Source organism: Parathielavia appendiculata (genome assembly GCF_033297405.1).
Source record: "Parathielavia appendiculata strain CBS 731.68 unplaced genomic scaffold N657scaffold_5, whole genome shotgun sequence".
Taxonomy (NCBI): Eukaryota; Fungi; Ascomycota; class Sordariomycetes; order Sordariales; family Chaetomiaceae; genus Parathielavia; species Parathielavia appendiculata.
In genome coordinates, this window is record NW_026944224.1 from 1,415,964 (window position 1) to 1,442,580 (window position 26,617).

Sequence of the window (26,617 nt, forward strand, 5' to 3'; positions counted from 1 at the left end):
GTCGACGGCAGCGTATAATACATGTATTGTATTGTACGTGTACATATATACACAGTAGGCTATTCTGCCGGTCGGCAATGATTTTCGAGTTGCTGGTCTCGGTCGGGAGAGCCTGGGCCCTAAAGACGGGAGGACCGGGCTCCGGCGGGTTGGTGCGCACTTCACGGTTCGAGCCATATAGGGCCCGCACGCAAGCTCCTCCAGCAGCACGGCAAGCTCAGACTCGCCAGAAAAACTAGGGCATAGCGGCAGCCTTATGCTCGGAGGGTAGCGTGTGCAGTCTGGCTTTGTCGACAAGTCGGTGACACGGCGTAGGCGAGTGCTCCGTACATTGTCGAGAGAGCATACACACCCGTGACACTCCGCTCGGGGGTCTCTGGACCCTAAGCTCGCCTGAACCCCAGGTTCGGAATGCTTGTAGAAATACTGGAGCTAGCGGGACCCTATTATACAGCACAGTAGTGGAGGCGGATCGACTTGTCTGTATATACGTGTATCCGTGCCGAGCGCAGCAAGTTGGGGAGACTGAGCTCTTGAGTTGAGGATTTAGTCATTATCTACTTATAACCTAGCTAGCATATTCACTCCAAAGCTGTTTATCACAATTTCAACGAAACAAACTCTAGCAGCCACCAAAGCAAAGGCAATATGTGATGGACTCGATATCGGTCTGGATAACTCCAAGGGATCGATCCCCCGATCTCCGTCCATGTAACGCTAAGCGAGCAGCGGGATGAGAATGTGCGCCATGACGTCACTGCTCATGTCCCGCTCAGCTAGCGTATGCAATGGATGCGGATCCCTGCAATAACATTTCCCGACACCAACACTGAACAATCCTCTGCGTGGCCGCCTGATTACCTCACATCAGATATCCCCTGTTGGTTGAGTATATCCTGAACAACGTGTCCACGTGTAGGATGAGTTGCCGCTAAATCATACATCTGCTAGGTCTGCCGAATTTCGGTATAAGGCGCACACACCAACACAAAACGATAACGTTGCCGGCAGCTTCCGTCCCAAAGTTGCATAAACGACCCGGGGTCTACCCAAAAAGGAAAACACGCCCTGGGGTCTATGTCAAACGGATCAGAAGACCGGTGTGCCACGGTCCAAGCCACACAAGTTGGCCACACAAGCCGCTCGCCGCGCGGGTTTCGTCGGGGAAGGCCTCATGGTTGACGAAACGGCCGTCTTCAGTGTCGTAGCTGTGGGCGAAAAGACGATCGTCACTGGAAAAGAGAGACTCAAAGAGAGTAGCGCTGAGGCTACTGTGGCTCAGTGTGGCACGGTATGGGATATGTGAGGCGAAAAGGCAGTGCACAGCCACGTCGACACGTTGCGGTTGGCTTCGGTTTGGATTAATGTCAAGACGAGTAATGCCTTACTTACCGGAATTACTCATTCCCTTCGGGTTACTCCATACACAGCAAATTCGGTATCCCAATAACAGACGTCCTATACCCGTTCCAGGGGCATTGACAATGCCTTTCATCAATTTCTGCATTGAGTGTTTGCTATTGTACGTGTAGGCTTTTGCTAGCTTATTTGTTCCATACAACTGAATGAATGCCCCGACATGCGAATATTGCAGTACTTTGTGACCGTATTATACACTACACCCTCGGAGTCTCTATTAACGTCTTCGTCTGAATCCTTGGCCTGCGACTCTGGAAGGGCAATTGCCTGTGGAATACACATCTACCGCTCATATCATCCTTAAATAACTTTCGCCTTTCCTGCCGTCATTCTTGGGACAGGTGGCGCACAACTTCTTCCGCTCCAGTGATATTCTCTTCACGAGAGTTTCTCCTGCAGGACAGTTATCTCGGCCCGTTGTGTCGAAACCCCTGTCCCTGACAAGCCCCGCTCCGGTGAAGACCCACACGGGCCCGCGGCCTTCCACTGCTTCTCGGTTCACCCCTTCCGTCAATCCAAGACAGCCACATCTCGTTCTTTCCACTCGAGAACCCTCGGGTCCTTCGCCGGGGTGACAAGTCCCGGTGTTCGCAAACCCCACGGTATTAGGGTACCTGCTCGACTCTCCATCTTATTTCCCACGTCTGCTCCACCCTTCCTCCGCACCCACAGATATCCAGACTGCGGTACTGCACTCGGGATTGCGGTGATTTGACCAGTGGAGAGCCGACGAGCCGCTGCGTCTTGGTATACTTATACATCAGCCCCCGGCACGCCCACCCGCGCGCATCTTCTTTCCCATGCGTCTTGAACGCCTGATCCCATAATTGCCGTTGGATACTCAACATCTGGCATCTTGGCCCCTACCCTCGTTTTGCTTCCCGGCGACTCTCGTTTGGAAATAGTTTGGCGCGCATCTGCCGGTATCCCACCAGCTTGGCTCGCTTGCTTCACTGTGACACACAACACAGGATACGCAGAGCCAAAAATTTATTTCTCGGGAAACGCCGATCGTCCGTCGCTTGCCTGCATGAGAGTTGTGCGCCGCTCGGAAGAATAGAGAGACGACTGCTCCACCACACCCTTCGTTCGCCGATTGACAGTGCGCCAAACATTGGTCGGGTTTGCGACGCCGCCATCGACCTCTCTAGACACTCGACACATTCAGACCCATGTTTCGCCAAAGGTACGTTGGAGCCCACGACATCTGGGTGGGCGCGCGACCTACACTCCGCATCCATCAGGTCGCGATGTCCTTATCCTGGCGAGCACTCAGGCTAACATTCAAACTCTCACAGGACAAGCTCACAGAAGCCCGGGGATGACCTGCTGGCCAACTTCAGGCAACAGTTTCCTGAGGTGGCCGCGGTAGGATCATCTACCGCGGCGGCCGCACCCGCAAGAACGGCAACCAAGGGCCATCCCGACGTCCCTGGGGAAAGGTGCGACTGACGGCCGAGTTCCTACTTGGCACTGGCCTTGCAAGCACTGCGAAACTAATACATATTGCCGAGTACAGATCGCATAGCTTAACCCATGAGGCATTTCAACGAGATCAAGACCCGACGCCGCGGGCATCGAACGACCCCTGGAGGTTTACCCCCTCGCTGCTCGACCCGGGCAATTTCTCCTTCACCAACTTTGCAAGTCATGCGCCGGGCTATTATCCCCCTACCCCAGGCGGGACAACCACCATCTACCACCCGCAGGCCGGTGATCTTCACACACCCACGCTCGGTTTAAGCATGGGCCTTGGGACCCCGTTGTCTCTGCCAAACTCTGCAGGCGCCGTACACTCGGGCGCCGGGACTATGGACATGCCTGGCTTCCACCATGGGTTCCAGCAACAACAGTTCCAGCAGCAGTTCAACCCCTTCATTCAGCCGCCGCCGCCCCAGCCCTCGTTTGCCCCGTCGTCGTTTATGCACCACCAAGACACAGGCTACGAAACGATGGATCAGGGATCGCCAATGGAGTCGGACCATACCGACGAACGGATCGGTTCCATAGACAGCAACTTCCAAGGCCAGACCAACATGGTGGCTTTCCAGACAACACAGTTCGGAATGCCCATGTCTGTGCCCCTCCCGGCATCGGCGGAGAAGTTCCGCTTCCATGCTGTCCTTAACGCGCCGACCGCCATGATCCGGCACGCCGATGAGATCCCGGTGACGTACCTGAACAAGGGGCAGGCCTACTCGCTATCCATCGTCGACACTACACCCACCCTGCCCATCGTCCCGGGGACGCGCTTCCGCACATTTGTGCGCGTCTCGTTCGAGGACGAACAGCAGCGACAGAAGCCAGGGGTGTGCTGGAGCCTGTGGAAGGAAGGTCGCGGCACCAACGAGGCACATCAAAGGGGAGGGAAGCTGCAGGCCGTCGAATATGTCGAGGCAGGGCAGCCAGCCGAAGGCGACGACAAAAAGACGCGGATGGAGCTCGAGAGCTCGTCTTTTGACGGCTTCTCCGTCATCTGGACCCCGGGCGTCAATGGCGCTGTCGAGTGCAACATTGCCGTCCGCTTCAACTTTCTCTCCACCGACTTCAGCCACTCCAAGGGCGTCAAGGGCATCCCCGTCAGACTCTGCGCCAAAACGCATCAGCTCCCGGCTAGTTCCTCGCCGCCAGGGGACTCAAACACCGCCCCCGAGGTCTGTTACTGCAAGGTCAAGCTCTTCCGCGACCACGGCGCCGAGCGCAAGCTCTCCAACGACGTGGCGCACGTCCGCAAGACCATTGACAAGCTGAAGCAGCAGATCGCCCAGGCCGAGAGCGGACTCAAGGACTTCGGCAAGCGCAAGCGCGCCGGCGGGTCGCAGATCAAGAGCACCAACGGCCAAATACGACCGGGCAAGATCCAAAAGCACAAGCGCACCTGGTCCATGTCCTCGGCCAGCTCGGCGGGCGGCAGCCCGCGCGTGCCGCTCGAGGAGGACCTGCACTTCAAGCTCCAGACCCTCCAGGACATGTTCACCTCGACCCGCCCCGTCAGCGTCCTATACCTCCGCGGCGACGAGCTAGACGACCCGGACCTGCACCCCGTCTCCCTGCCGGGCACCGGCGACGCCGCCGCCGGAGCCTCCCCGCTCCTCGACCTGTCCAAGATCCCCTCCCGCGAGAGCACCGCCTGGCGCAGCGAGCACAGCTCTGTCACCGGCGGCAACGGCGGCTCGTCCCTGGTCTCTCCGTCCCCGTCTTCCCTGTCTCTCCATTCCCAGTCTTCTATTGGTGGGAAGCCGCAGTGGCAGGATTATCAAATCACAGACTCGCGGGATAATGGGCATCATCCCAACCAGCAGCAACAGCAGCAACCAACCCGCGTCCCGCAGGTGGACGAGGCGGGAAACCTGACGGGCTGGATCGAGGCCCTCGGCGTCGACCCCACCTACCAACCCCCGCCACCGCCGCCAACCAAGCCGGTTGCGTGCTTTTACGTTGTGCGCCGCAGTAACAATGAGAATAATAACGGGAGCAAGGAGCTGCACCGCGCCGTCTACTTGTTGCAGCGCAGCGTGCGCGACCTAGTCACCCGACTGGCTGCCAAGTTTGGCGGGTTTAACCCTTCGCGGGTGGTCAGGACGGTGAGGGTGGTGAACGAGCACCTGGAGGTGGAGGTCGATGATGAGGTTGTGAGGGAGCTGCCGGAGGGGTTGGGCATGAGTTTGGAGGTTGTCGAGGTCGTCAGTGGTGATGGTAATGGTAGGAGTCCGGTGGGTGGGGAGGGTGCGGACCTTGTCAAGAGGGAGGCGTGGGAGATGCATGTTGATGCTCCTGGCGAGGTGGATGGGAAGTTGGAGCCTACTGGTCTGTTGAGTGGTTCGGTGGGGCCTGTGTTGGAGTTGAGATTGAGGTATTAAAGGAGGAGGGGGTTTTGGCGGGTGGATGGTGGGATATTATACGTGGCTTTTGATGACCGGATGGCAAAGGGTTTAGAACGCGTTTCTGGGGGTGGTGGGTGATGTGAAAACATGCGTTGGGTTGTGGTCGGTTCTTTTTGATCTCCATGTTGATCGTCTTCTCTGAGATACCAAGACCCCTGACGGGCTGTCGTTGTCTTACGTTCTTTGGTGTGTATTCCACGTTAGATAATGGGCGGCTTGGTGGTTTAATGGGGCAGCGCATTTCTATTTTTTCTTTGCACGCTTGGCTAGGGTACTCACGTTCTATGTTCGGTCATTACCTTGCAGTTACTTGCGTTGTCATACTCCAACGGCTGTTATACGTTGACGACGCTGATGTTGTCATGTGTTGACTTGATACCCTTAAGCCGGTCATACGTAATGGTTTATTGATGTTGATTTATTTGGGCTCGGCGGCGGTATGCAGACTGTGTGGTAGACAGCCTCATAGCCTGGTTGAAGGGCAATGTGCTTGATGGCATGAACCACGGATGCCCCTGGTCCACTACCTGCGATGGTTGTACTGATCTCGAAGATCTAGCTGGACTATCAAGGTCTTTTCAAGCTGAAAAGGTCGTTGGATAGGCCTTCTTGAAGGGTTGGTTTCTGGGGGTTGGGTCTAACCCGATGGTTTCGACCTAATACCGTCTGTGTTGTTTTTGGCTGATGGATTTGGTTGCAATACGATACAGTAGTTACACCTAATGGGTGTCAGCGACTAACGGTTACAGTAGGCATTGGCTGACGCCGAGCAGCCGCCGTTGGGCTTCGTCTCCGTGACTCACAGCCCCAACCACAGTCAAACAAACGACCACATGGACGCTTGCGAATTCGAGGGCACAAGCCTGCTCCAGCCGAGCACACAGCTTGAAAGTCACAAACAACCATGGCAGAATCCGTGGCCGAGCGAGCTGCCAAGCTCCAGCTTGACAAAGAGACGGGTGAAATGGTTTCAAAGAATGAGATCAAGAGACGTCGGCAGAAGCGGGACAAGAAGATAGCCGCCGCCTCTCGAGACATGACGACGGTATCGACCTCGAAACGGCCCATTCGGGCCAGCCGTTAGCCGATGGGAATCCCCTAGCTTTGACGAGTCTGACCAGGACGCCATGTTCGCGCGGGGATTCCTTGGCGAGATCTAATTACAAGCTGCGGTCTTCGAAGGAAATCACGACCCGATTCCCTCCCGAGCCTAATGGTATTCACGTGACGGTTCCTTTCATTTGATCGATTGTCCCCTTGGCATTGTCGCAAATTCACGTGGACTTTTAGCTCGGGTATTCCAAGGCGATTGCGATCAACTTGGGCTTCGCAAGGTATCATGGCGGGAAGACCATGAGTTCACTCTCTGATGCATCATTTTGCATGAGCTAGCTACACATATAGCAGGTTCTTAGGTACATACTGTAACCACCTTCTCTTTTTACATACAGCCGGGCCGAAGCTGCAACCCCTTGGCGCCATCACCTGCAGCGGCACGAGTTGAAGTAGCACCCCATATCATCGATGGCCCCTTTCCCTAGGGCACCAGCTCCCTGACCATTTTGGGGGACACCTCCCAGGCAGTTCTCAACCGCTATAGTACCCCTGCTGCCGCGACCATCGAATCGCCGTCCGGTGAAAGGAAACACCCACACCGCTAACTTGACATGTCCCCAGGGGCGAGTAGGTTGGTCACTGGGACATGAGGGCAGGGAAACCAAGTGACCCTCGACTGAACACACGCTCACACCCCGATGCCACGGGACCAATGGTTTGTCTCACCCAGATCTGGAACGGTTTGTGTTCCTACGGATACAGCTACCCCACCTCCTTTGATCTCCCAGATCGGGCCATGTGCACGTCGATCACCGTGTGGGTGGGTGGGGAGCGGTAGTGCAGTCCCGGGACGGGCGAGTGAGATGACGCGCAGCTGGAATCACTTTGGGTGGTGGATGGTAGGGGGTATGTGTCCGAATGGGCTGTACAATACGCAGGATGAGCAATGGATGTCTGTGCAGTGAAAGGGGGATGGCAATGTGGAACCGCTCCACTTTGTCGTCCGGACGTTTCGTCGGTGGAAGGGTCAGATATCGAGAGTAGGCCACGCATGTGGTGGTTCTGTAGGCCCAAGTTCGGGGGGTGTGGCTTGGGACTGATGAAAGAGGCAGCAATACCAGTGTCGTCTCACCGAAACAGCAACAGATAAACATAATGAGATATGCCGGCCAAACAGTTCAAAAGCTTGCCATAGCTAGGGTAGTTAAACGCTTGAACCTCCGCAGCGCGATGCCCCCTTTCCACACGTACATCTGTCTCATGCCGCCACAACCTATATAGTAGCATATACCAGCGGACCAGGATCCTCTGGACTTCAATCTACTCTCCCTACCTCCTTTATCGGCAACCATGCCGCAGCCGGACGGATAAATATTACCACCCACACCCTCCTGGGCCGACGACGAATAACAGCCATAGCCGAGGTACATGCCGGGGTAGATACTCGTCACACACACCCAGCCCAAGCTAAGCTGTTTAGAACTCGGAGGGGTGGGGTGTAGCACGAGGAATTGGTTAAGTCGGTCGGTATGCATACATGCATGTATGTATGACATATTCATCGTGACCTCCCTCACACAGGTTGGGTTACATGGCCATGGTTACACACATCGATCCATACGCCATATGATGTGCGGGAAACGATAGGGGTTCTCCCTCTGGGGTTAGCTTGACGTATTATTACGGTAAAAGGGGGTTACGGAGGAAGGAGGTGTGGGGGAATGTACGTAGGGAAAATGGGACCGAATAAGGGGGTAAGCGGGGTGAGCGGGGACCTACGTGGCCGTGATCTGTAAAGTACTGTCTGGTTCCATGGATCGGCAGGGGTTTAGGGAGGGTCCCGATGCGCCGGGGGAGAGATATAAAGAGAGCATGAGGAAGGAGATCTCCGACTGCACCGAGCCGGCTGGGAGTGGGACAGGGTAGGAAGCTTAAGTGTCCTCGGGAACGCCTGGGCGCCGAGGTCCATCGGCATCGGGTCCGTTATGGGCCTATGCTATGTAGGACATGCGGCGTTGGTGAGCTGGTCATCTCGTTCTACCTCACCTCAGCAGAGCGGTTTGTCGTGGCCTAACCATGTACTACCCCAAGTTGCTCAGGGGTCAAGGAAACAGGGGTTCAATACAGACAGCAGCTGCTTAGGTAAGAACATTACCACTCGGTGTGTTAAGAGACCGCAGTGTTTGTCGTAGTGGACGCACATGCTCTGAAAATGAAGCTGGAGGAGCAGATGAGCAGAGCTCCCGCAATCCTCAACCAGATAAGGTGGCAGGTTATCGACAAGAAAAGGGGGAATTTAGTAGACGTCACAATGCAGATCAACTTGCCATCCCGTTAGCGACAGTCACAAACCAACCAGCAGGACCAAAACATTTGTAGATCCGTCCATTCCATTCAGTTAACAAAAACAAGCGAGAAAAAGTGAATACGTAAACAGTAAGCCCATCGACGCCAGTGGGGTATCACCATCATCATCAGTTCATCAATCGTAGCCTGAGGGGAAACGCAACCAGACCGGACCAGGCCCAGTGTATCAACCTCCAACCCCACCAAGACTCCTAAACCAACTCCAACCATCACCAGATCCCGAAAAATCCGTTTCTCCGTCCGTCCAAACGCCGCCATACTACAGAAGAACTGAGAGAAGTCATGAGTGAGTGGCCTTGCGGGGATGTTGAGTATGAGAGAAGGAAACCCAAATGTCCAGCCACATCTATCCGTGTCATGCCACACCCGGCGAGGCTAAACCACCGAGCCAAGGATAGAAGATGATGAAAGGGCTCCCCAACCCATCATCAAATCTCGATCCATAGCTCTGTCTTGCCTCCGTTGGCTGGCCGGTGCATGCGCGATCCGTTCAATATGGAATGTGATGTTGGTGGTTCCCCCTCGGATCGATTCATAATACAAGGGCTAATTCGAGCATGCGATATGCCGTTGCATGCGAAACGTCGATCTCATCCTGCTCTTTTGCCATGCCATGCCATGTGTGCACCTGACAAACCGCTTCGGATGAGGAAGACGGTGGACTGCAACACATAACACAACAACCGCATTTTTTCTCGCCCAAGCTAGAGAAGCATAGGGAGTGTGTGCGTGATGAGGTCAGGGTGGCAGATGAAACCAGAGTGGAGAGGGAAGATGGAAGGAAAAGAAACAAAATGGAATGGTGGTGTACTCTGACATGCCGGTGACAGTCATCGATTGTGACCTCTTTGAGGAAGGTAACGGGAATCGTGACGTCGCGGCCTCGAGAAGAGAAAACGGATGCCGGCAGTGTGGATAACCTCGGAGACGGGAAGTGGTGAAGGAGCTTGTAACCTCGTAGCGTCTTGATCGCGACAGAATTGCTGCAAAAGGCGATAGGCTTTGCCTCAAGCTCGGCAAGACGTCGATCCGGCTAATGCTCTTTCCCGCGAGGATACGAAGCCGCGTGATACAACGCCTCGGCCGAAGGGCTCTTGAACGGGCACTGCTTCAGGAGCGACTCATCACCAGCGGGATCGCGCCGGGCGACGCCGAAGCCGTTACCGGGATTGAAACCGAGGAACTGCCTGCCGCTCACAAGCTGCCACACCATCCAGTAGATATCCTCCAGGCAGGGGTCGCAGAGCTCGCGCCAGACGGGGGCCGCCGGGCCAAAGTAGCGCGGCTCCAGGCCGCCGGACCAGTCGAGCCGGAGCGGCATGACATGCTGCACCTGGGGCCGGAGAAGGCCCTCGTACTTGCCGAGCTTGGCGCTCGTGTTGCGGTACGAGCGCTTGTGCTCGTCGCGCCACTTGATGCGCTCCTCGAAGGGCGGGACCACCCAGCCGCCTTGGGCGATGAGGGTGCCGTAGCGGTCGTCGATGCGGGGGCCGGTGAAGTCGTTGACGACGTTGCCGCGGTCGGGAATGGCAACCATGCGGACGGTGTAGATGAAGGACTTGCTCTTACGCTCCATGAAGGCCGGGTCTTGGAGGAAGTGGAAAATTTTTTTGAGTTCCTCGTGCTTGGCATGGGCACTGCGGTCGAACTCCTGACGATGGCGATGAAGGTCGGCAGCGCTGATGGCCGGCGTACGGTGGGCAGGGATGAGTGCCGCAAAGGGATCGACGTTGTCAGCCAGATAGATGGAGCCCTCGTCCTCATAGGAACTGCCGGTTGGAGTTGGGGATATCACGCGGTCGTCAGGCTCCTCATACTCCATAGAGTCGAAGCTCCCCGGGGAAGGGAGAGGCTGGCTGCGAGGGGTACATGTGCGAGGGGCGGTGGTTTCGACAGAAGGGATGCGGTTAGTTCCGGCTTGCTGACCGAGTGCGAGATTCCCAATGTTGGGAAGAGGAGTCCGCTTCTGGGGAGATTGAGCAGACGCGGAGGACGTAAAGACTTGCGCCGCAGGGTTGAGGGTCGCAACCTGATCTTGAGGAGCGGCGGCTTTGCCCTTGCCCTTGTCGGCAGAGCGCGTGAGAACTTCCATGGAGGGAGTGGGCGCTGGAGTGGGCGCTGCAGTGGGCGCTGGAGCGGCATACTCCTCTTCCTCGACCTCGGGAACGGGCTCGCAGGACGTCTCAGCGGGAGTGGGGAGCTCACGGTGAGGCGCCTGAGATCGGAGCTCCTGCCCAACGACGGGCGGGACGACAATTGGCGTGACCGCCGGAGCCTTGTCGTCGTGGAGGCTCAGCCAGACGTACTCGGGGCTGATGCCGCAGTTCTCGAGTAGGGTGTCGTCGAAGCCAGAGATCCGCTTGACTTGTATCTCGACGAAGAATTGGCGGAAGCCCTTGTGGTCGCTAAGCCAATCGCCAAGAAACATGGCCTTGTTCCACTGCAGAAAAAATGGTCAGCTTATCACTTCTCAAATCTATCGTGCTCGGTACAAAGGCGCGAAAATGGCAACATCGCAAACTGCAAAAATTGCGAAACACGAATCGGTGAAATCGCTTACTGTCATGGTCTCGTCCCACTGGGGAACGTTGTAGGTGATGCGCATGACCGATCTGGCCACGCTCTCGCTGAGCCGCCGGTCTTCGGCGCTCATGCCACCGTGGGCAGCATTGCCGCCCACCTTCTTGATGGGATCGCTCGGGTTGCCGGCGATCCTGAAGAAAGTAATATGGTCAGCAATTTATTTTGTTCTGGACAAGAGGAGTAATTGGCTTACCAGTCGACGTGAAGAATCTTGCGATTCTTCATCTTGTCGTAGTCCAGGAGGTCCTGGAACTTCTTGGTCATCATGGCCACCACCTGGTCGTGGTGATGACCGAAGAAGAAGGCATTGGTGGCCTCCATTTTTTCCCGATCGCTATACTCGCTCGACACCTCGGGGCGTGTCAAACGGCCGGACCTCGAAGTGATTGACTCAGGCGGCGAGGCCGCCGAAGGGAAGGGAGAGATGCTGTGGGCAGAGCCACGGGCGAAAGAAGAGGAGGAAGTCGAGGAGGGCTGTTCCTCGTGCGTGGGCGCTGCTGGTGTCAAACAAAATTCAGCTTTTTCTGCTTGTTTGTGAGTGTGAGAGACAAAACAGAAAGCAATTTCGTGAGAAAACGCTCGAAAAATTTAAGGGCCACTGGGCAGGCGCGGGTCCAGGGCTGATTGCTGCGGATCGCGTGAGTGGCCGGTTCCAGACTGGTTCGAAGTGAGTGTCGAGCCGCACTTCTCAAGCTGCAGGTGTTGAGCATAGCTGGCAAGCCGCAGGTGTCAGTATAGGGGAGAGAGCTGTGAGGACGGCGAGCCACCACCACCGCACCATTTACACAAATGTGCTCACGGCCGTAGGCCCGCCTTAGCGACACCCCGCTTCGGCCTCTCTCGGTCGAGAGCCAAGGGTATTATGCTGGAGTCCCCCAACAGTCATTACTCTTGGCCCTCTATCGAGAGCAGAGGGTCCTATGTGTCGAGGACTTGGATGCGAAAGATGTGGCGGGCGGTCGTGCCCCAACATCATGACTCTTGGCCCGAACCCTTGGGTGAGCCTGATTGCCTCTGAACCCTTGATTCCCTTGCTGCCTGGCCCGTGGCCCTCTACATGGCCACTTGGTCATCGTGTAGTGTCCCCCTCTTGCTGCTCCTGGGAAGCAGATCTCACGGCGATGGACTTACCAGAACCCTCGCCAGCTCCGGTCCCCTGGTTTGACACCAGGTTCTCGAATCCGGGAGGGGCACGCAGACCTGGCAGGCGTCTCCCAGCACCGCTGTGATGGTCCGCCATATTTTTGTAACTTAACTGTTAGTCAAGTGCTCAACCGACCGTTAAACCCGGTGTTATCTGAATCAGAGATCGAAGAGCAAAAAGACAACGAGAACTAAAGGTGGATCGATGAAAGGTCAATGTCCAAGCGATAAAAGGTGCCGTCCTGTGTTTAAAAAGACCACCTTCACTGCAAGCTTAGTGCATGCTGGCCTCCCGTTCTGACGCCCGACTGGAACCAAACTCACGGCAGTCGGTTTCATGGCTGTCGAACCCATGGCTGCCGACCCAGAGCTTTGTTCTCAGCTTGACGTTTCGAAGATGGACATTGAACACCACGGCACCGATCAGAACCATGAGTTCCGCCATCCCCGATGTCTCCTTCAAGGCCCTTCGCAACACTGAGCCCTTTGCGCAGACCAAGGGCTTCCCGCCTTCCCCCCCCCGCTCCCCCCAAAAAGAAACGGCTCTCAGGGTGCCACGGGAGTGCAAATAAGATAATACAAACATAAGAGAGGAAGAATTTACTTCCTTGACGATGTCTTTTGATCAAACTTTAAGACAAGTTTGGACGTGGCAGCAACAAGACCACGAAGAACTTCGCGATGGATTGAGAGAAGAAGAAGGAATCTCGAAAACAGCAAAGCGATTTGAAGTCGTAGCCCTGGGGTTGCACGGTTTACGTGAGTTGGAGGTCTGTCGGGAAAAGCTTCGATTTTCCTGCCGGTCCAGTGACTAACACGTACTTTTCGTCTGAAGCCCCCTGACGGTAAACCCATCCTTGGTCCTATCACTCTCCCCATCTTGGGCAGGTGATGTTGATAGTAGATCAAACCTGATGCTGCATAGGGGGTCTCCGTCGACCAAGGCTTGAGCCACGCCGCGGCTTACTTCCTCGCATTCGCTAGGCAGGACTAGAACAGAGAGAGGTGAGCATAGGCGGCTGTCTGGGGCTCTTAGACATCTGAGAGTTGTTTGGCTCTGAGCCTCTTCACAGCTGTCATGTTTCACGGCTAACAAACAATCGATAATATGGGCTTGAAAGATCGATAAAATGGGCTTTGAAATCGATAATAGGGCTTGAAAGATGAGTGTGGTATAGCGGCCCTGATGTACTGAGCATGCTGCTGAGAGCTTGACAACTGGCCAAGAAAAGGTATGCTGGCACCTGTAGGACCTTGTCCCGCAACAAGGCACTGGTAAAAAGTTCGGTGAAGCTTGGATCCAGAACACGTGTCTTCTCCATTGTCGAGTCTTGGACGGCAGAGTATGACTACCCATGGGAGAAAAAGAGAGCAGAAGAGCGCCGGGAGGTAGAGACAGGCATGACCTGGTTCCTAATAGCTATGTCTCTGTATTGTGCCCTCATTCTTATGGGTCCAAGACGCCGAAGGCAAGGTATCTGAGCAAATACTCTGCTCAGGAGACCTCAACACTTGGTCAAAGGTGTTGTGAGACTCAAAGTGAAGCTAAAGTAACAGAACCATAACAGGAAGCGGGAGGTCTCCTCAGCGGACTGCATTATGAGTATAGATGATCCTGTCCTATGTGTTCTGAGGCTATGGGAGCGAAAACCAGGGACACCAAGAAGCGAAAGCGGCCAGAGATAAACAATAATAAAAGGGGTTGAAAGGGGCTGAAAGAGTCTGAAAAAGCCTGAAAGGGCCTGAAAGGGCATGAAAGGGGCAGAGGAGAGAGCAATGAAGCACCCAGGTTCCTACAAACCAAAGTTATTGACTCCTTGTGGCTGAATGTCCTTTCAAAAGAGGCAAAGGACGCCAGAAATGTATCACTGCTAGGCACTCCACCGCCTTGCTGGTCGCCATGATGGACGACGATGATACGGATACTCAAGACTATCCTAAACGGACGTTGATGCGGCTGAACCATGGCTGCCGGAATCGTGTTAGCGCGAGGCTTGGCTTCGAAGGCTGCCGACCACCCCACAACGGCTACTTCCGTTGCCAGCCCTATCTGGAAGGTTTGAACGCCTCTAATTTACCCCCGCGAGGGCTTGAGAGACCGGACCGGTTTAAGGTCATTGACACCATTATAACGAGCAGAAAAACGGTCCATATTGCTGTAAGCTGAGCGGAGGCTTTCTTGCCTGAATGGTCCACATGCAGGCTGGGAATTACTCGATCTCTATTGGCGCCGCTCGAGGCTCTAGTAGGGGATCTAGATAGCAAGTAACGGAAGAAATAGTCATAACAATGCCAGGCAAAAATATACATACCCTTGGAAGTCATGGAAGACCACAGGGAGACAATCCCCATTGAATATCGGGTGGGCTGCCTTCATCTCGAGAGGAGAATAACCTTGGACGAACCTGATGTGCAGTGCTCAAATGCGACGTTCCAATGCAACTGACTAGGCGTCCATGGTGCGTGCACCGAACATCAAATACGAAGTAAGAAAAAGGGATGCAGTTAGGCCCCTGGGTTCGTAGAATAAAAAATTCATATTGTGATGTCCCGGTTAGACACGTTCCATCGCTGTGAGTGATCATTGATGCTGGATCTCTACCTTGGAGACTGGACTGGCCTCTCAACGATATGAGAGGCGAATCTGATGCCAAGTGTAGCGGCCCAGCCAGGCTTGGCGGATGCCAACAGGTCTCGAACCAATGGAGCCAGCAGCCCTGCGGTGCCACAAGCCGTCTCCACCGGGCGCGGCCTCAGCCATGTGAAAAGCTAAAAAAAAATGGTCGCAAGATTGTGGATCTCCGTCGTCTTGGTCGTCACTCCCTTCCTTCCTTCTTTTCCTCTCCGTTCCCTCAGCCCATCCGGTCCAACGCGCACCGCCCGTCAACTTTCCCCAAGGGCCCTTCTCTTCTTTACTGTTCCCCTCTTCTTGCCGGTCGGTTTTCCCCCTTCGGATCCAAGCGCGGCCTCTTTGTCAACCTCTCAAAGGTCCACTGCGTCACCCGACACCCATCACCTCGTCATCGCCTCTTTGCCGTCGCATGGTTAGGTGCATTCCAAAACTGAGACCCTGACACCTCTCTAACAAATCGGCCGCCGCCTCCTGATCGCTTTATCCCAGAAACACCATTGACTTGGTTGGGCACGTGCGCTTTGATTGAGAAACAAGTCATCCTTCGGGGAACAGCAAGAGGTGCAAGAAAAACAACAGTAAACACCACACACAACCTGCTATCGCGACCACCTGTGGCTTTGACTAGTCATGGCGAATCCGTTGCAGTTTGCCTACCGAACCCAGAAGGCCATCGGCGTCTTCGACGCCGACCCTGTCTACGAGGCGCTTCCTGGGTTCGTCAAACCCGAAGGGAACCTCCGGTGCTGTGTCTACTCGCCCTGCGGCCGCTATTTCGCATACGCCTCTAATGAGGGTGTCGTCGTCGTCGATGCCTCGGTCGGCCATGTACTGACATCGCTGTCCATCCCGGCTGTCTATGAGCTTGGCTTCTCCCCGCGCGGTAACTACCTGAGCACCTGGGAGCGCCCTGCCAAGGACGAGAACGGCGACGCCACCAAGAACCTTAAGATTTGGCGCACCGTCGAGGACCCTGCCGAGGGCGCTGAAAAGCAACCGATCGGCAAGTTCGTCCAGAAGTCGCAGTCCGGCTGGAACCTGCAGTACACGGCCGACGAGAAGTACTGCGCTCGCATCGTCACCAACGAGGTGCAATTTTACAACAGCGACGACCTGTCGACTGTCTGGAACAAGCTGCGCGTCGAGGGCGTGAGCGACTTCGCCATCACTTCGGGCCAGAACCAGAACGTCGCAGTCTTTGTCCCAGAACGCAAAGTAAGCCTCTCGGGCTGCATTCAGGTCTCTCCTCTCATTCTGACTTTCTATAGGGACAACCTGCTGCAGTCAAGGTTTACAATGTCCCGTCGTTCAATAGCCCGATTTCGCAGAAGACCTTCTTCAAGGGCGACAAGGTGCAGCTAAAGTGGAACGGGCTGGGCACGACTCTGATTGTGCTGGCACAAACAGACGTCGACAAGTCCAACAAGAGCTACTATGGCGAGACGACCATGTATCTGCTCAGCGCCAATGGATCGTTCGACGCTCGCATCACGCTGGACAAGGATGGACCGATTCATGACGTTGCCTGGTCGCCTAACTCGACCGAGTTTGGCGTCGTCTACGGCTATATGCCCGCGAAGACGACCATCTTTAACCACCGCGGCGTAGCCATCCACTCGTTCCCGATCGCTCCTCGCAACACTATCATCTTCTCCCCGACTGGCCGTTTCGCCCTGGTTGCCGGCTTCGGCAATCTGGCTGGTCAGATCGACGTTTACGACCTGGAGAAGGACTACCGCAAGATCTGCACTATTGAGAGCGGCAACCCTAGTGTTTGCACCTGGAGCCCGGACAGCCGCTACATTATGACGGCCACGACGTCGCCGCGTCTGCGCGTGGACAACGGCATCAAGCTCTGGCACGTGGGGGGCGGCATCATGTACAACGAGGAAATGGTTGAGCTGTACAACGTCATGTGGCGCCCGATCCCGGCGGGCAGCCTTCCCGCCGGCCAGGATCCGCTGCACCCGGTCCCGACCCCGCATCCCTCGGCGCTGGCGTATCTCGGCACGGTCAAGACCCCGTCCAAGCCCGTGGGGGCCTACCGCCCTCCCGGTGCCCGTGGCACCTCAACACCGCTGCACTTCAAGCGCGAGGACGAGGGCGGCGCAGCGCACACTGTGAGCAACGGCACTCCCTCGATTGGCCCCAACGGATTCGGCCGTCCGCGCCACATGGTTCCCGGCGCGGAACCGGTCGTGCGTACCGTCCCGGGAGCGGAGCCTGTCGGCGAGGGCAACGCGGGCAAATCGAAGAACAAGAAGAAGCGGAACAAGAAGGCCAAGGAGGGCGATGCCGCCGCTGCCGGAGGAGGACCGGGAGGAGGAGGAGCTCCCATCGAAGGCGGTCTTGCACCTTCTCCGCGTGACCACGGAAGTGGCTCGGGCACCGAGGGCCGCAGCCCTGACCGGCGCGGCCAGCATCACGCCCGCAGCCGCTCGCGGCACAACAACAACAACAACAATGCCAACAACAACACGCTGCAACCTGGTCCGCGCAACCGCAGCAACACGCACCGCACCCGCTCGCGCAGTAGGACCCCAGGCCGCGCGGTGCAACATCAGAGCGGCGGCGCGCCTGTCGCTCCTGCAGCTGGTACCGGTGGTGCCGGTGACGACGGAGCAACAGCGGCCCAGAATCCCAGCGCCAAGAAGATCCGCGCCTTGCAGAAGAAAATCAGGGCGATCGAGGACCTTGAGATGAGGCGCGCGGGCGGGGAGAAGCTCGAGGATACACAGGTTAAGAAGATTGCGACTAAGGAGTCGGTTCTGGCCGAGTTGGCTGCTTTGGAGAGGGGTGCTTGAATTCACCCAGTACCAAAACAGGCCTTTGGACCCGGGGATCCTGGGACTCTGGGATGTGTGCGTGGTTGACGGGAGAGTGATGGGTTGGAGGTACGAGGGCAAAGGGGAAAGAAGGGATGCAGGGTGTGAAAGCCTTGTCTTTGGGTTTTCTCCTCCTTTATTACCCCCAAATACCCGGGCAGAGGGACTCGCTGAGGGAGGGTCGGTCCTGGATTAGTGGACAGGAGTGGGTTGGTGCCGGGGTTGTTCATCAACCCACCGAGGGCTGAAAAGGCTTGTGAGAGGGAGGAGTAGGACGTTAGGGGTTGGAAGCTGGTAGAAGCAGTACGGTAGCGGTTTCGTAGCGAATTGATAAGACTGCTGGAGTAGCACGGATAACATGTTTTGAAGACTTAAAGGACTGCATGGGTCTGGACTGGCGCTTGTGGCGCGTTCCAAATGTGGTTAGTGCTAGATACCTATTCATTAGACTCTCGCTCCTCATGGGTAGCATTGATAGGAAAGGAACGACACTTTTTCTTATCCTTCTCCCGCAAAGCTCTTCACTTTCGAGAAACCAGGCAGGCGTCTGATATCGAATGCTGCCTTTTCCTATCTCTGTATCACGGCGCGAAAGCTCTCCCCGCGCAACCCGCTCACCCAATCGCCCACTATCTCATGGGTTTCCACCCGTCTCTTGGAGCATGACCTCCAAAAAGATCACACAGGTCCATTTCGTGCCCTCATCTCGAGGTACATGTGTGTATCGGCGTACTTGTACCATTTGTGACCCAAGCTTCTTCATCTGTCCGGCCGTCGTGATGTACATGGAATTTCACCGAAAGTTGCACGGGGCCTGGCCGACTTATGGGATATGGCCGGACTCGGGGTCGGGTAGCTTGCAGAACGCTGCCGACACGCAAGGGAGGTGCCCCGATCTACTTCCGCCGTGAGGGCAAGGCCTGGACTTCTGCCGAGTGGCAGTTGCCGGTCGACACTCTGCCTCTCGCCTTATAGCCTCACGGGGATATGGAGACTGCGGTTAGTGTTCCTCTTCCATCCTACGAAACCGTTAATTCCACCGTGAGGTTCTCGAAGGTGTCTAAAGAGCCTGAATTTGTATGCCCTTTGGTGACCTATCATCAATTTCGTCTTTGCCCTTGTGCAGGATGACGTTAGCGGAAGATACACATTGACACTCCTCCCTTGGGAGGAAAGACTCCCCGCGACTAGGACGTTGTGGATCAAAGACCGCTGTTAATGAAACAATGTGACAAGCGCAGCCAATCTGACCCTGAGGCCGTCGATGGTCTTGAACATTGCTCACATAGTCTTCCCAGCCACGACTCCAAAGGCTACATCAAGCTGACGCTCCGAGAACAAATCACGATCCTCTTCCTCTGGGGCTTCGCCTACGGCCTCCTCGACGGTCATTGGCATCATGTGATCCCTCTCCCCAACTTGCATCATTAGTAAACAATGAATAAAACCCTCCCTCCCTTGCCGCGATACTCAAACTCGCACCTCCACCAATCCGAACTCAACTCCAATGTCCGCCTCCATGGCGGCCGGCCCCTCCTCAGCATACTACGGCACCTACTTTCGCTGCCCGTCGACCGTCTCGGGATGGAGCTTGCGCCGCGTCGGCTTTTCGGCTCCTCTTCATGGACGGGTTGGCCCTCTTTTGTTGTGGGCTGTTTCCTGCTCTGGCCTTCGGAGCTCCGGCGCTCCCTCGGCGGGTTTTGTGGGAACATGTTTGCCGTCGGCACTTGGCTCGCCACGCTCGAGACCGCGGCTGACCCCCTTTTTGGCATTTTTTGGTCCGCCGCGGTACTCGGAGATGACGTTGAATCTGGCGCAGGCTGTGGAGGGGGTACGTTCGTTTGTTGCGCCTTTGTTTGGGTCGCATGTGTATTTTAAGAAGGTCGTTGATGAAGACCGTTGGTCAAGGGCTTCATGCCTTTAACCGCTTCGTCGCCGGCGGCCTCCTGACCCTTCCTGCGATTCAACCACGCTACATGCTGGCTGTCTACCTGAGGCTCTGCTCTATCTTTGTTGTGGCGTCCATGGCCAGCCCCGAACCGCGTCCATGGCCATTCTGATTCTTGTCTTGTGCTTCGAATTGTGCTGCTTTGCCACCATTTCATTTCCACCCTCGGTCTCCCCGGGTCGGGGTGGCATACAAAGCTGAACGGTTCACTTCTGGTGGCTGCCATCTCTAGGGGATGAAGTTCCCGCCCATGACGGGAGCAGTCCGGATAGGAGAGATGCTCATATGATGATGGCCACCCCGATGATGGTATAATCTAGCATGGAATGTGAGTTCAGGATGCCCTCCTGCTCTCGTCTGAGTGTTACTGACTTGGGCTGGTAGCAATCCTTTCGATGTAACATTTGGAAAAGGGGTCTGATGGACAGTCATTGGCGACTGAAGTTGACATCCAGCCGCCCGCGGTTAGTGACAAGACGTTGCAGCCGGAGGCCCAGGTTGCCGAGCTCGCGAACAACTCAGACAACGACGGAGGTTCAGGCTGTGGCGGGATAGCCGAGGAGAAAAACGTCATTCCCCATGGGATAACTTGACGCTTCAATGAAGTATAGCTGGATATTGGTATAAGCCTGTGAAGTTGCACTGACATTGGTCTGAAAGCGGCTGTAATTGATCCTTGCAATGCCTTGTCTAACGGTCTCGGCGAAGTCATCCAGCTACGGATATATCGATATTTCCTTCTTGACCCGCATGGGCATAATTACGGTGAGTATCGTGGGGTTCAAGGCGGAGGATCTGCGCGAGTTTCTGTGTGGGAACCCATAGCCAAGCTGAATCACTGCGCTGGCCCAGCCTGGAATCAAAAGTGTCGCGGGTGAAGAATGGTGACCGTGCGTGACGTGTTAGAGGTAGGGATAGGTTCTTCAATTGATAGGTAGTGAAGCCATTTTCCCCAGACCTCCATTTATCTTCACTTCTGTTTCCCGGATTTTGTTGGATTTTGAGGTGGTGGTGGCAATGGAGGTGCCCTTGCCCAACCAAAGCTCTCATTCGACCCTCCCCACATTAACCTTTCCTCCATGCTCGATGCAACATCGAAATAACACCAAGCAAGCAGAACGACGCGTCTTCTTCTTGTGCTTATTGTCAAAGCAAAATTGACCAAAACAGGCGGTCGAGCATTTCCATCCTGTTTCTCGTGTCTCGACAGAGCCGTGACGCGTCTCGGTGAGGGCGGCGCGTGCCCCGAGTTCATGGCGTCGGTGTTCGCTTCTCTGACCGCTCCGTATCAAAGTGGCAGTAACTGGTTTCGGGTGCATGAGGATGGCATTTCTTTCCCTCCTGCCCGCAGTGGGAGGGAAACCAAGGGCCCGCGGCCGTTGATGGCCATGTGCATACGCTTGCTGGCAGACAACATCAATGCTGCACCGAGGGCCTCGATCAAATGCCTCCCTGAAAGAGTGAAGTGGGCTATGTGGAAGGAGCTCCATCCAAGGTAGTTCCAGTTCCATTTCCATAGCATCCTCCATTCCATTTGCCGTATAAGTTGTACTGACACGTAGCCTGTTTATCAGGTCCATGCCGCTCCATGTCTGGCACATACTTGCGCCTAGCCTTCTGGAGGAGGAATATCAGAACGCTACCGGCTGCCTCAACAGCAAGGAGTGGTTAGGAAAAGGTGTGACTCTTCCGATGGCACTCTACCGCTACTGTCAGGAGATTGTCGACCCGCCCTGCCCGCTGAGCATCTACATCACTCCCCTGCAGCACCTCGAAGACTGCCTGGTGCGCCTCTGCATCGACAAGGTCGACCGGTATGAGACTCATGAGCTCATTCCGCTCGCCAGACTGCCGCGGCTAGCTGTGTTGGAACTTGTTGAGCACAGCAGAACGAGACAGGTCATCACAGACCACCTGATCAGGGGCTGGAGCGAAGTCGGGAAGCAAGGTCAGGTTTTCCCTTCGCTACGTGTCCTGCAAATAGCCACTCACAACAACACCTGCGCCCTTGCAGCGAACTCGCTGCATTACATATTGAGGTTCCCAGCCCTGGAAGTACTCGACACCTTTTTCAATAAGAAACGACGGCGGGATGCAAAGGATATCGCTGCTAGCTATGGATGGAACGTTACCAAGCCCAACACGAAAGGGGCACTGTTCGTGGCGTATGCCGAGCCTTACCTTGACGGACTGGTCGAGGTGAAAATGAGAGACTTCTGGAAGCTGCGCGATGCGTTTAAAGACGACAGACAGCAGGTAACCTTGGTGGACATCTCTATCAAGGAAGGGAGAGGGTCCGACGCATCTCCATCAGCCGGTCCACCTCCAACGACCGGTGCTGCCGAGTTCCCTGAAGGTGAGGAGAATTGTCTGATGGGCAAGTGGTTTGTCTTTACCGGCCTGCTCAAGACCCTCAGCCGCGAGGAGGCCTGTCTCCTCGTCGAACGATATGGTGGCAAGGTTACTGGCGTACCAAGTCGCAAGACGGACTTCGCCGTCGTGGGCAGTGATGCCGGTCCAAGCAAGCTTAGGGAAATCAAGGAGCATAGTATCGAGACGATTGATGAGGAAGGCCTGTTCCACCTCATCAGGACAATGCCCGCTCATGGCGGCGTTGGCATGAGGGCAAAGCAGCCTCCAAAGAGTGTCAAGCAATCAGACGGCTCGAATCTCGATGATGGCTGGCGGTCCTTGCTACAAGGCACCCATCTCTGCGCAACAACCGAAGCAGACGCCGAGGACCAATTCGATCTATTCAGCAAATGCCCTCTGAACATGACTGAGGACCAAGCCTTCTGGCTCCTTGGGCTTCTGGATCAAAAGAACCGTGACGCGGCATCCAGCATACAGGCGCAAGTGGAAGGCGTCACGTTGCCGCGAGAGCCATTTGTGAGCCTCATGCTGCGCGATTCGTGCCATCTCACCATTCAGCCAGGGACCTGGCTCCATGAACGCTCCATCTTCACGCGGCGTCGAGTGTCCCCGGCGTCTCCAAACAAGGAACGGAATCGCAAACCTCAGACATCGAGAATTCCTCGCCAAGACAATAGGAAGGTGACGGAATGCCGGCCCCGCAAGCGGCAGAGGACGGCAGCGGATCTTTTGTCGTCGTTCGGGACTTCTTCGGGCAAGTTGAGATAAGGCGTGGCACTAGTCAGTTCGACACAAGCGTATTGTCGTTTCCCGCATGTGGGCGGCAGGTAGGTTAACCGGCGCAAGAGGACAAGTACCCATACGGAGGAGAGGCTACAAGTCGGTATTCTTCAAACATTGTAGCAAGTGATGAGGGAGGGCATGTATCGAGCAAATAATTTCTCTGTTCCCCGAGGAATGCAGCGAGCTGCCAGAGACAGAGGGTAAGTGCAAGAAAGTTGGTCTATCCTCCAGTTTCCCCTCCAGAATGCCATGGCGTATGACTTGGACCAGAGTGAATATGAAGGAAAAGTTTTATGTGTTGTGAAGAAAGAAAGAAAAATGAGAAGCTGGTCGGTGTTCGAAGGGTTTTGAAGGTCTTTGTGAGTGGGGCAAGTGAAAACCAATCAGACGCGGCCCAGGCCGCCGAGAGCTTCAACTTGATAGATGGCTGGCGTAATTGGTTTCCATATGCACCTAGTGCCCAGTGAATGCCGGATTATGGTTGCGGACGAAGGAGATGAAATAAATGAAAGAGACGCCCGTGAGGGACAGTGATGAATTGACTATAGAACAGCGGCGCTTGGGTTAAGGTTTATTTACAAACCCCTCACTATCCGAGGGTCGATTACACATTTCTTACTAGAAGCACACAACTCTTGAACTCGAGGATCTCGTGTCCCGCTTGGCTGTTTATTTCCTGTGCTACAAGGAGGATGTAGCAGTCGAATACTTCGGTTCTCTGAATTTGTTGTCAAGCGCTGTATCTATCGTGACCCACATTTGCGTATTCAGTCCAGGCTATCGATATCAAAGCCGCTAACCGTATTTCGACATGTTCATGCGAGCCGTAGCAAAAAAGGAGCAAGAAAAAAAGGTGTTATACTGTGGCACGAGACAGCGGGAAACGCAATACAAAGGAACAAACACCAGCTTTGACCTCTGATTCCTCGATACCCCTCCTCGAACGTCGCACTGCTGCAATTTCGACGTTAAACCATTGACCTCGAGGGAGTTGGCCGTGGGATTCCGACTTACGACTTGCCAAGCAAACCCGCACTGGTTCCGTTTAAACCCCTAAACTCGACCTGAGCCATCCCCGGAGGCCAAGCCAAAGAATCTATTAAACTCGCGCGACCACAAACCAGGGCCGTCACCCCCAGACCCGAGACCTTACCACAAGGAGAGGAGCAAAGTTTGTCGCTCTGCCCAGGCCTCCAACCCATTATCCGCGGGGAAAACGAGAGAAAAGAAGAGAGAACAATCATGGCGACCACCACGTCGGGCCTGACGCGGCGCAGGGGCGGAGGGGGAGGCGCCGCCGGTGACGGAGACGCCAACGGCATCGGCTCGCGCACCAATTCGTCGCCAAACGTCGTCCGGGACGCCTCGACTGGGCCCGAGACGAGCTACGAGAGCGGCGAGAACGGCCACCGCATCGCCTTTGACCCGCGCGACATCAGCGAGAGCGCCGAGCGCAGCAAGCAGCCAAAACTCACCCTCATGGAGGAGGTGCTGTTGCTTGGATTGAAGGATAAGCAGGTTTGTGGTTTAAAGCTGTTGTTTTTTTGCTACTGTTATTGTATTTTTTCGCTGGATGCATCAAGATGGACTGCGTAGGCTGGAACGGTGGGCTGACTGTGGTAAACGCAACAGGGCTACCTTTCCTTCTGGAACGACAACATCTCGTACGCTCTGCGCGGATGCATCGTCCTCGAGCTCGCCTTCCGTGGCCGCATAGCCATGCAAAAGACGCCCTCGAGGCGGAGCTTTCCGCTGCCCGACCGAATCATCGAAGTCATCGACGACACTCTGACGGGCGAGGTGCTACTGGACGAGGCGCTCAAGATGATGAAGACGAGCGAGAAGATGAGCGTCAGCAGCTGGATTGATCTCATGAGCGGTAAGGCTGTATTTTCCACTGCCACCGAACAGACACACCCCCAGCATGCAGTGGGCTAACCCCCCGGCGCGCGGCGCCGCGCGGTGTTTTTCCAGGCGAGACATGGAACCTCATGAAGATCGGGTACCAGCTGAAGCAGGTGCGCGAGCGGCTGGCCAAGGGCCTAGTAGACAAGGGCATCCTGCGGACCGAGAAGCGCAACTTCCTGCTGTTCGACATGGCGACTCACCCGGTGGTTGACAGCGGCGCCAAGGAGGAGATACGGCGGCGGGTGCGCAATGTGCTGACGCAGCGCACCGTGGTGCTCAACAGCTCGCAGTGGCTGCCCGAGGGGCTCGAGTTCCGCTACCTGCGCACCGTGGCCATGGTCTGCGCCGCCTACGCGGCTAACGTCCTCGAGAACGCGCTGTCGACGCTCGGCCACGAGGCCCGCGAGAAGGCCTTCAACCAGACCGACGAGCTGCTCGCTGATTATAGCCAGTGGCCGTTTGGCCGCAAGGCTACGCTCAACGATATTGGGGAGAACCTGCCGCAGGTTATCGCGGAGGTGTGTATAACCGGCGTGGCCCAACCCTCGATGTCCTCTCTAGTTGTCGACCACCCGAGTTATGTTACTAATCTCGAGAAATTGTAGGAGATTGCCAAGGCCCCCGAGAAGGAACTCCAGCTCGAAGTCGTCGCCGCCTGTCTCAACGTCTTCACCCGCCTCGACTCCCTCCTCTAGTCGAGGGTGATTCCGCCCCTTATCTCCGCCTGACACGTAGCCCGCCCACCTGGTTACAATTCTGTGACAACCGCCTGCTTGTTGGGCACTATACCCCCATTCTGACAATTTAAACGTACCTCTTGATTCGGTGGGTGAGGCGCAATTCAAGATATGCTGGGAAGAACTCAACCAGGCGCAACTAGCTATCTATCCCCGGACTCAGAACGGACTTTTCGCCGGACGACCCGCTCTTCGTCAACCTGAACTACGCTTCGACCTGAACTAGGAGAGGCCGAGTTGAATGAGGAATGAGGAAATGGAAGAAACCACCAATTGAACAGGTAGCGAACAGCGTGGATCGACCGAGGCAGATGACCAGGAAAGTCTCGTGAAAAGGCCAAATGGCTCGCAAGCTAGCGCGGTGTACAGGGGTTCGCGCCATCGTCGAACTCACGGTGTCGAGACCGGTCGTTAAGGGAAGGAGGCGGGAGGGAGGGGGGGGGACAGGGACCAAAAAAGAAGGACCGCCATTTGTTTTGAAACCCGGCCGCCTGCTTTGGCAAATGGCTCGCGGGAGGTTAAATATGGCATGGGCGGGATACCCGATTCAGGGTTGGTATGGCATACGTATGTTGGACTCGGTCACACCCAACTGACCTCGCTCGGTCTACGGTTCTGCCCTGTGCGTTGGGGTGGGTGGGTGGATTGGTTGGTTTGGGCTGTACGAGCGACCTATCTAGAAGGTGGCCTACGTGGTTGGCCTGGTTTCTTTGTCTGTGTTTTGTTACTCAGGGATGCTCTTGTGGTTCGCCGGGAACGGAGCAAAAGGGAGTCTGTTTCTTTTCCTCTTTTTTCTGTTTATCTGTGGCTTGTACTTTCTATTTTATCCCATGCAAATGATTGAAAGTTGTCGTCATGAGTTTCGAGTCTTGTGTAGTTCTCTGTCCCTAACATGCCCTGATCCTTGTGGTAACGGCCAGAGATACTCCTTGAATAGAACAGCCGTTTGACATCAGCCT

General features: G+C 55.6%; 8 protein-coding genes across 8 annotated transcripts; 5 read left to right on the plus strand and 3 right to left on the minus strand.

Moving 5' to 3' along the window:
* The first annotated feature begins 2,429 nt into the window (after positions 1 to 2,429).
* On the plus strand, positions 2,430 to 5,656 carry N657DRAFT_398458 (uncharacterized protein). The gene is made up of 3 exons (XM_062787179.1): positions 2,430 to 2,605; positions 2,718 to 2,861; positions 2,939 to 5,656. The coding sequence occupies exons 1-3, from the start codon at positions 2,592 to 2,594 to the stop codon at positions 5,277 to 5,279; spliced, it is 2,499 nt and encodes an 832-aa protein (XP_062648361.1). The 5' UTR covers positions 2,430 to 2,591; the 3' UTR covers positions 5,280 to 5,656.
* A 62-nt stretch (positions 5,657 to 5,718) lies between these two features.
* Positions 5,719 to 6,598, plus strand: N657DRAFT_644835 (uncharacterized protein). Its single transcript, XM_062792837.1, has one exon. It carries the CDS (start codon positions 6,208 to 6,210, stop codon positions 6,385 to 6,387), a length of 180 nt encoding a protein of 59 aa, XP_062648362.1. The 5' UTR covers positions 5,719 to 6,207; the 3' UTR covers positions 6,388 to 6,598.
* Positions 6,599 to 9,759: 3,161 nt separating this feature from the next.
* Positions 9,760 to 11,630, minus strand: N657DRAFT_571578 (uncharacterized protein; the record flags this gene model as incomplete). The annotated part of the gene is made up of 3 exons (XM_062788814.1): positions 9,760 to 11,166; positions 11,287 to 11,440; positions 11,503 to 11,630. The coding sequence occupies 3 exons, from the start codon at positions 11,628 to 11,630 to the stop codon at positions 9,760 to 9,762; spliced, it is 1,689 nt and encodes a 562-aa protein (XP_062648363.1).
* Positions 11,631 to 13,150: 1,520 nt separating this feature from the next.
* N657DRAFT_398506 (uncharacterized protein) lies at positions 13,151 to 13,929 on the minus strand. The gene has a single exon (XM_062787180.1). It carries the CDS (start codon positions 13,807 to 13,809, stop codon positions 13,264 to 13,266), a length of 546 nt encoding a protein of 181 aa, XP_062648364.1. The 5' UTR covers positions 13,810 to 13,929; the 3' UTR covers positions 13,151 to 13,263.
* A 1,340-nt stretch (positions 13,930 to 15,269) lies between these two features.
* On the plus strand, positions 15,270 to 18,385 carry N657DRAFT_595602 (translation initiation factor eIF-2A). Its single transcript, XM_062789979.1, has 2 exons — positions 15,270 to 16,299; positions 16,353 to 18,385. The coding sequence occupies exons 1-2, from the start codon at positions 15,715 to 15,717 to the stop codon at positions 17,886 to 17,888; spliced, it is 2,121 nt and encodes a 706-aa protein (XP_062648365.1). The 5' UTR covers positions 15,270 to 15,714; the 3' UTR covers positions 17,889 to 18,385.
* Positions 18,386 to 19,190: 805 nt separating this feature from the next.
* On the minus strand, positions 19,191 to 19,681 carry N657DRAFT_633639 (uncharacterized protein; the record flags this gene model as incomplete). Its single annotated transcript, XM_062791222.1, has 2 exons — positions 19,191 to 19,327; positions 19,468 to 19,681. The coding sequence occupies 2 exons, from the start codon at positions 19,679 to 19,681 to the stop codon at positions 19,191 to 19,193; spliced, it is 351 nt and encodes a 116-aa protein (XP_062648366.1).
* A 1,260-nt stretch (positions 19,682 to 20,941) lies between these two features.
* N657DRAFT_690096 (uncharacterized protein) lies at positions 20,942 to 23,442 on the plus strand. Its single transcript, XM_062797028.1, has 2 exons — positions 20,942 to 21,352; positions 21,432 to 23,442. Exons 1-2 carry the CDS (start codon positions 21,111 to 21,113, stop codon positions 22,996 to 22,998), a joined length of 1,809 nt encoding a protein of 602 aa, XP_062648367.1. The 5' UTR covers positions 20,942 to 21,110; the 3' UTR covers positions 22,999 to 23,442.
* A 650-nt stretch (positions 23,443 to 24,092) lies between these two features.
* Positions 24,093 to 25,902, plus strand: N657DRAFT_398747 (GPP34-domain-containing protein). Its single transcript, XM_062787182.1, has 4 exons — positions 24,093 to 24,531; positions 24,646 to 24,892; positions 24,988 to 25,439; positions 25,530 to 25,902. Exons 1-4 carry the CDS (start codon positions 24,256 to 24,258, stop codon positions 25,614 to 25,616), a joined length of 1,062 nt encoding a protein of 353 aa, XP_062648368.1. The 5' UTR covers positions 24,093 to 24,255; the 3' UTR covers positions 25,617 to 25,902.
* Positions 25,903 to 26,617: the final 715 nt, after the last annotated feature.

Excerpts from the sequence above, each read along its gene's own strand:
- N657DRAFT_398458 (XM_062787179.1), top strand. Across the intron at positions 2,862-2,938 it reads CCCGACGTCCCTGGGGAAAG|ATCGCATAGCTTAACCCATG; the intron begins GTGCGACTGACG and ends TGCCGAGTACAG.
- N657DRAFT_398747 (XM_062787182.1), top strand. The coding sequence starts at position 24,256 with ATGGCGACCACCACGTCGGGCCTGACGCGGCGCAGGGGCGGAGGGGGA. Across the intron at positions 24,532-24,645 it reads TTGGATTGAAGGATAAGCAG|GGCTACCTTTCCTTCTGGAA; the intron begins GTTTGTGGTTTA and ends TAAACGCAACAG. Across the intron at positions 24,893-24,987 it reads CTGGATTGATCTCATGAGCG|GCGAGACATGGAACCTCATG; the intron begins GTAAGGCTGTAT and ends GTGTTTTTCCAG.
- N657DRAFT_595602 (XM_062789979.1), top strand. The coding sequence starts at position 15,715 with ATGGCGAATCCGTTGCAGTTTGCCTACCGAACCCAGAAGGCCATCGGC. Across the intron at positions 16,300-16,352 it reads TCTTTGTCCCAGAACGCAAA|GGACAACCTGCTGCAGTCAA; the intron begins GTAAGCCTCTCG and ends GACTTTCTATAG.
- N657DRAFT_644835 (XM_062792837.1), top strand. The coding sequence starts at position 6,208 with ATGGCAGAATCCGTGGCCGAGCGAGCTGCCAAGCTCCAGCTTGACAAA.
- N657DRAFT_690096 (XM_062797028.1), top strand. The coding sequence starts at position 21,111 with ATGGCGTCGGTGTTCGCTTCTCTGACCGCTCCGTATCAAAGTGGCAGT. Across the intron at positions 21,353-21,431 it reads TGGAAGGAGCTCCATCCAAG|GTCCATGCCGCTCCATGTCT; the intron begins GTAGTTCCAGTT and ends CCTGTTTATCAG.
- N657DRAFT_398506 (XM_062787180.1), bottom strand. The coding sequence starts at position 13,809 with ATGGGTAGTCATACTCTGCCGTCCAAGACTCGACAATGGAGAAGACAC.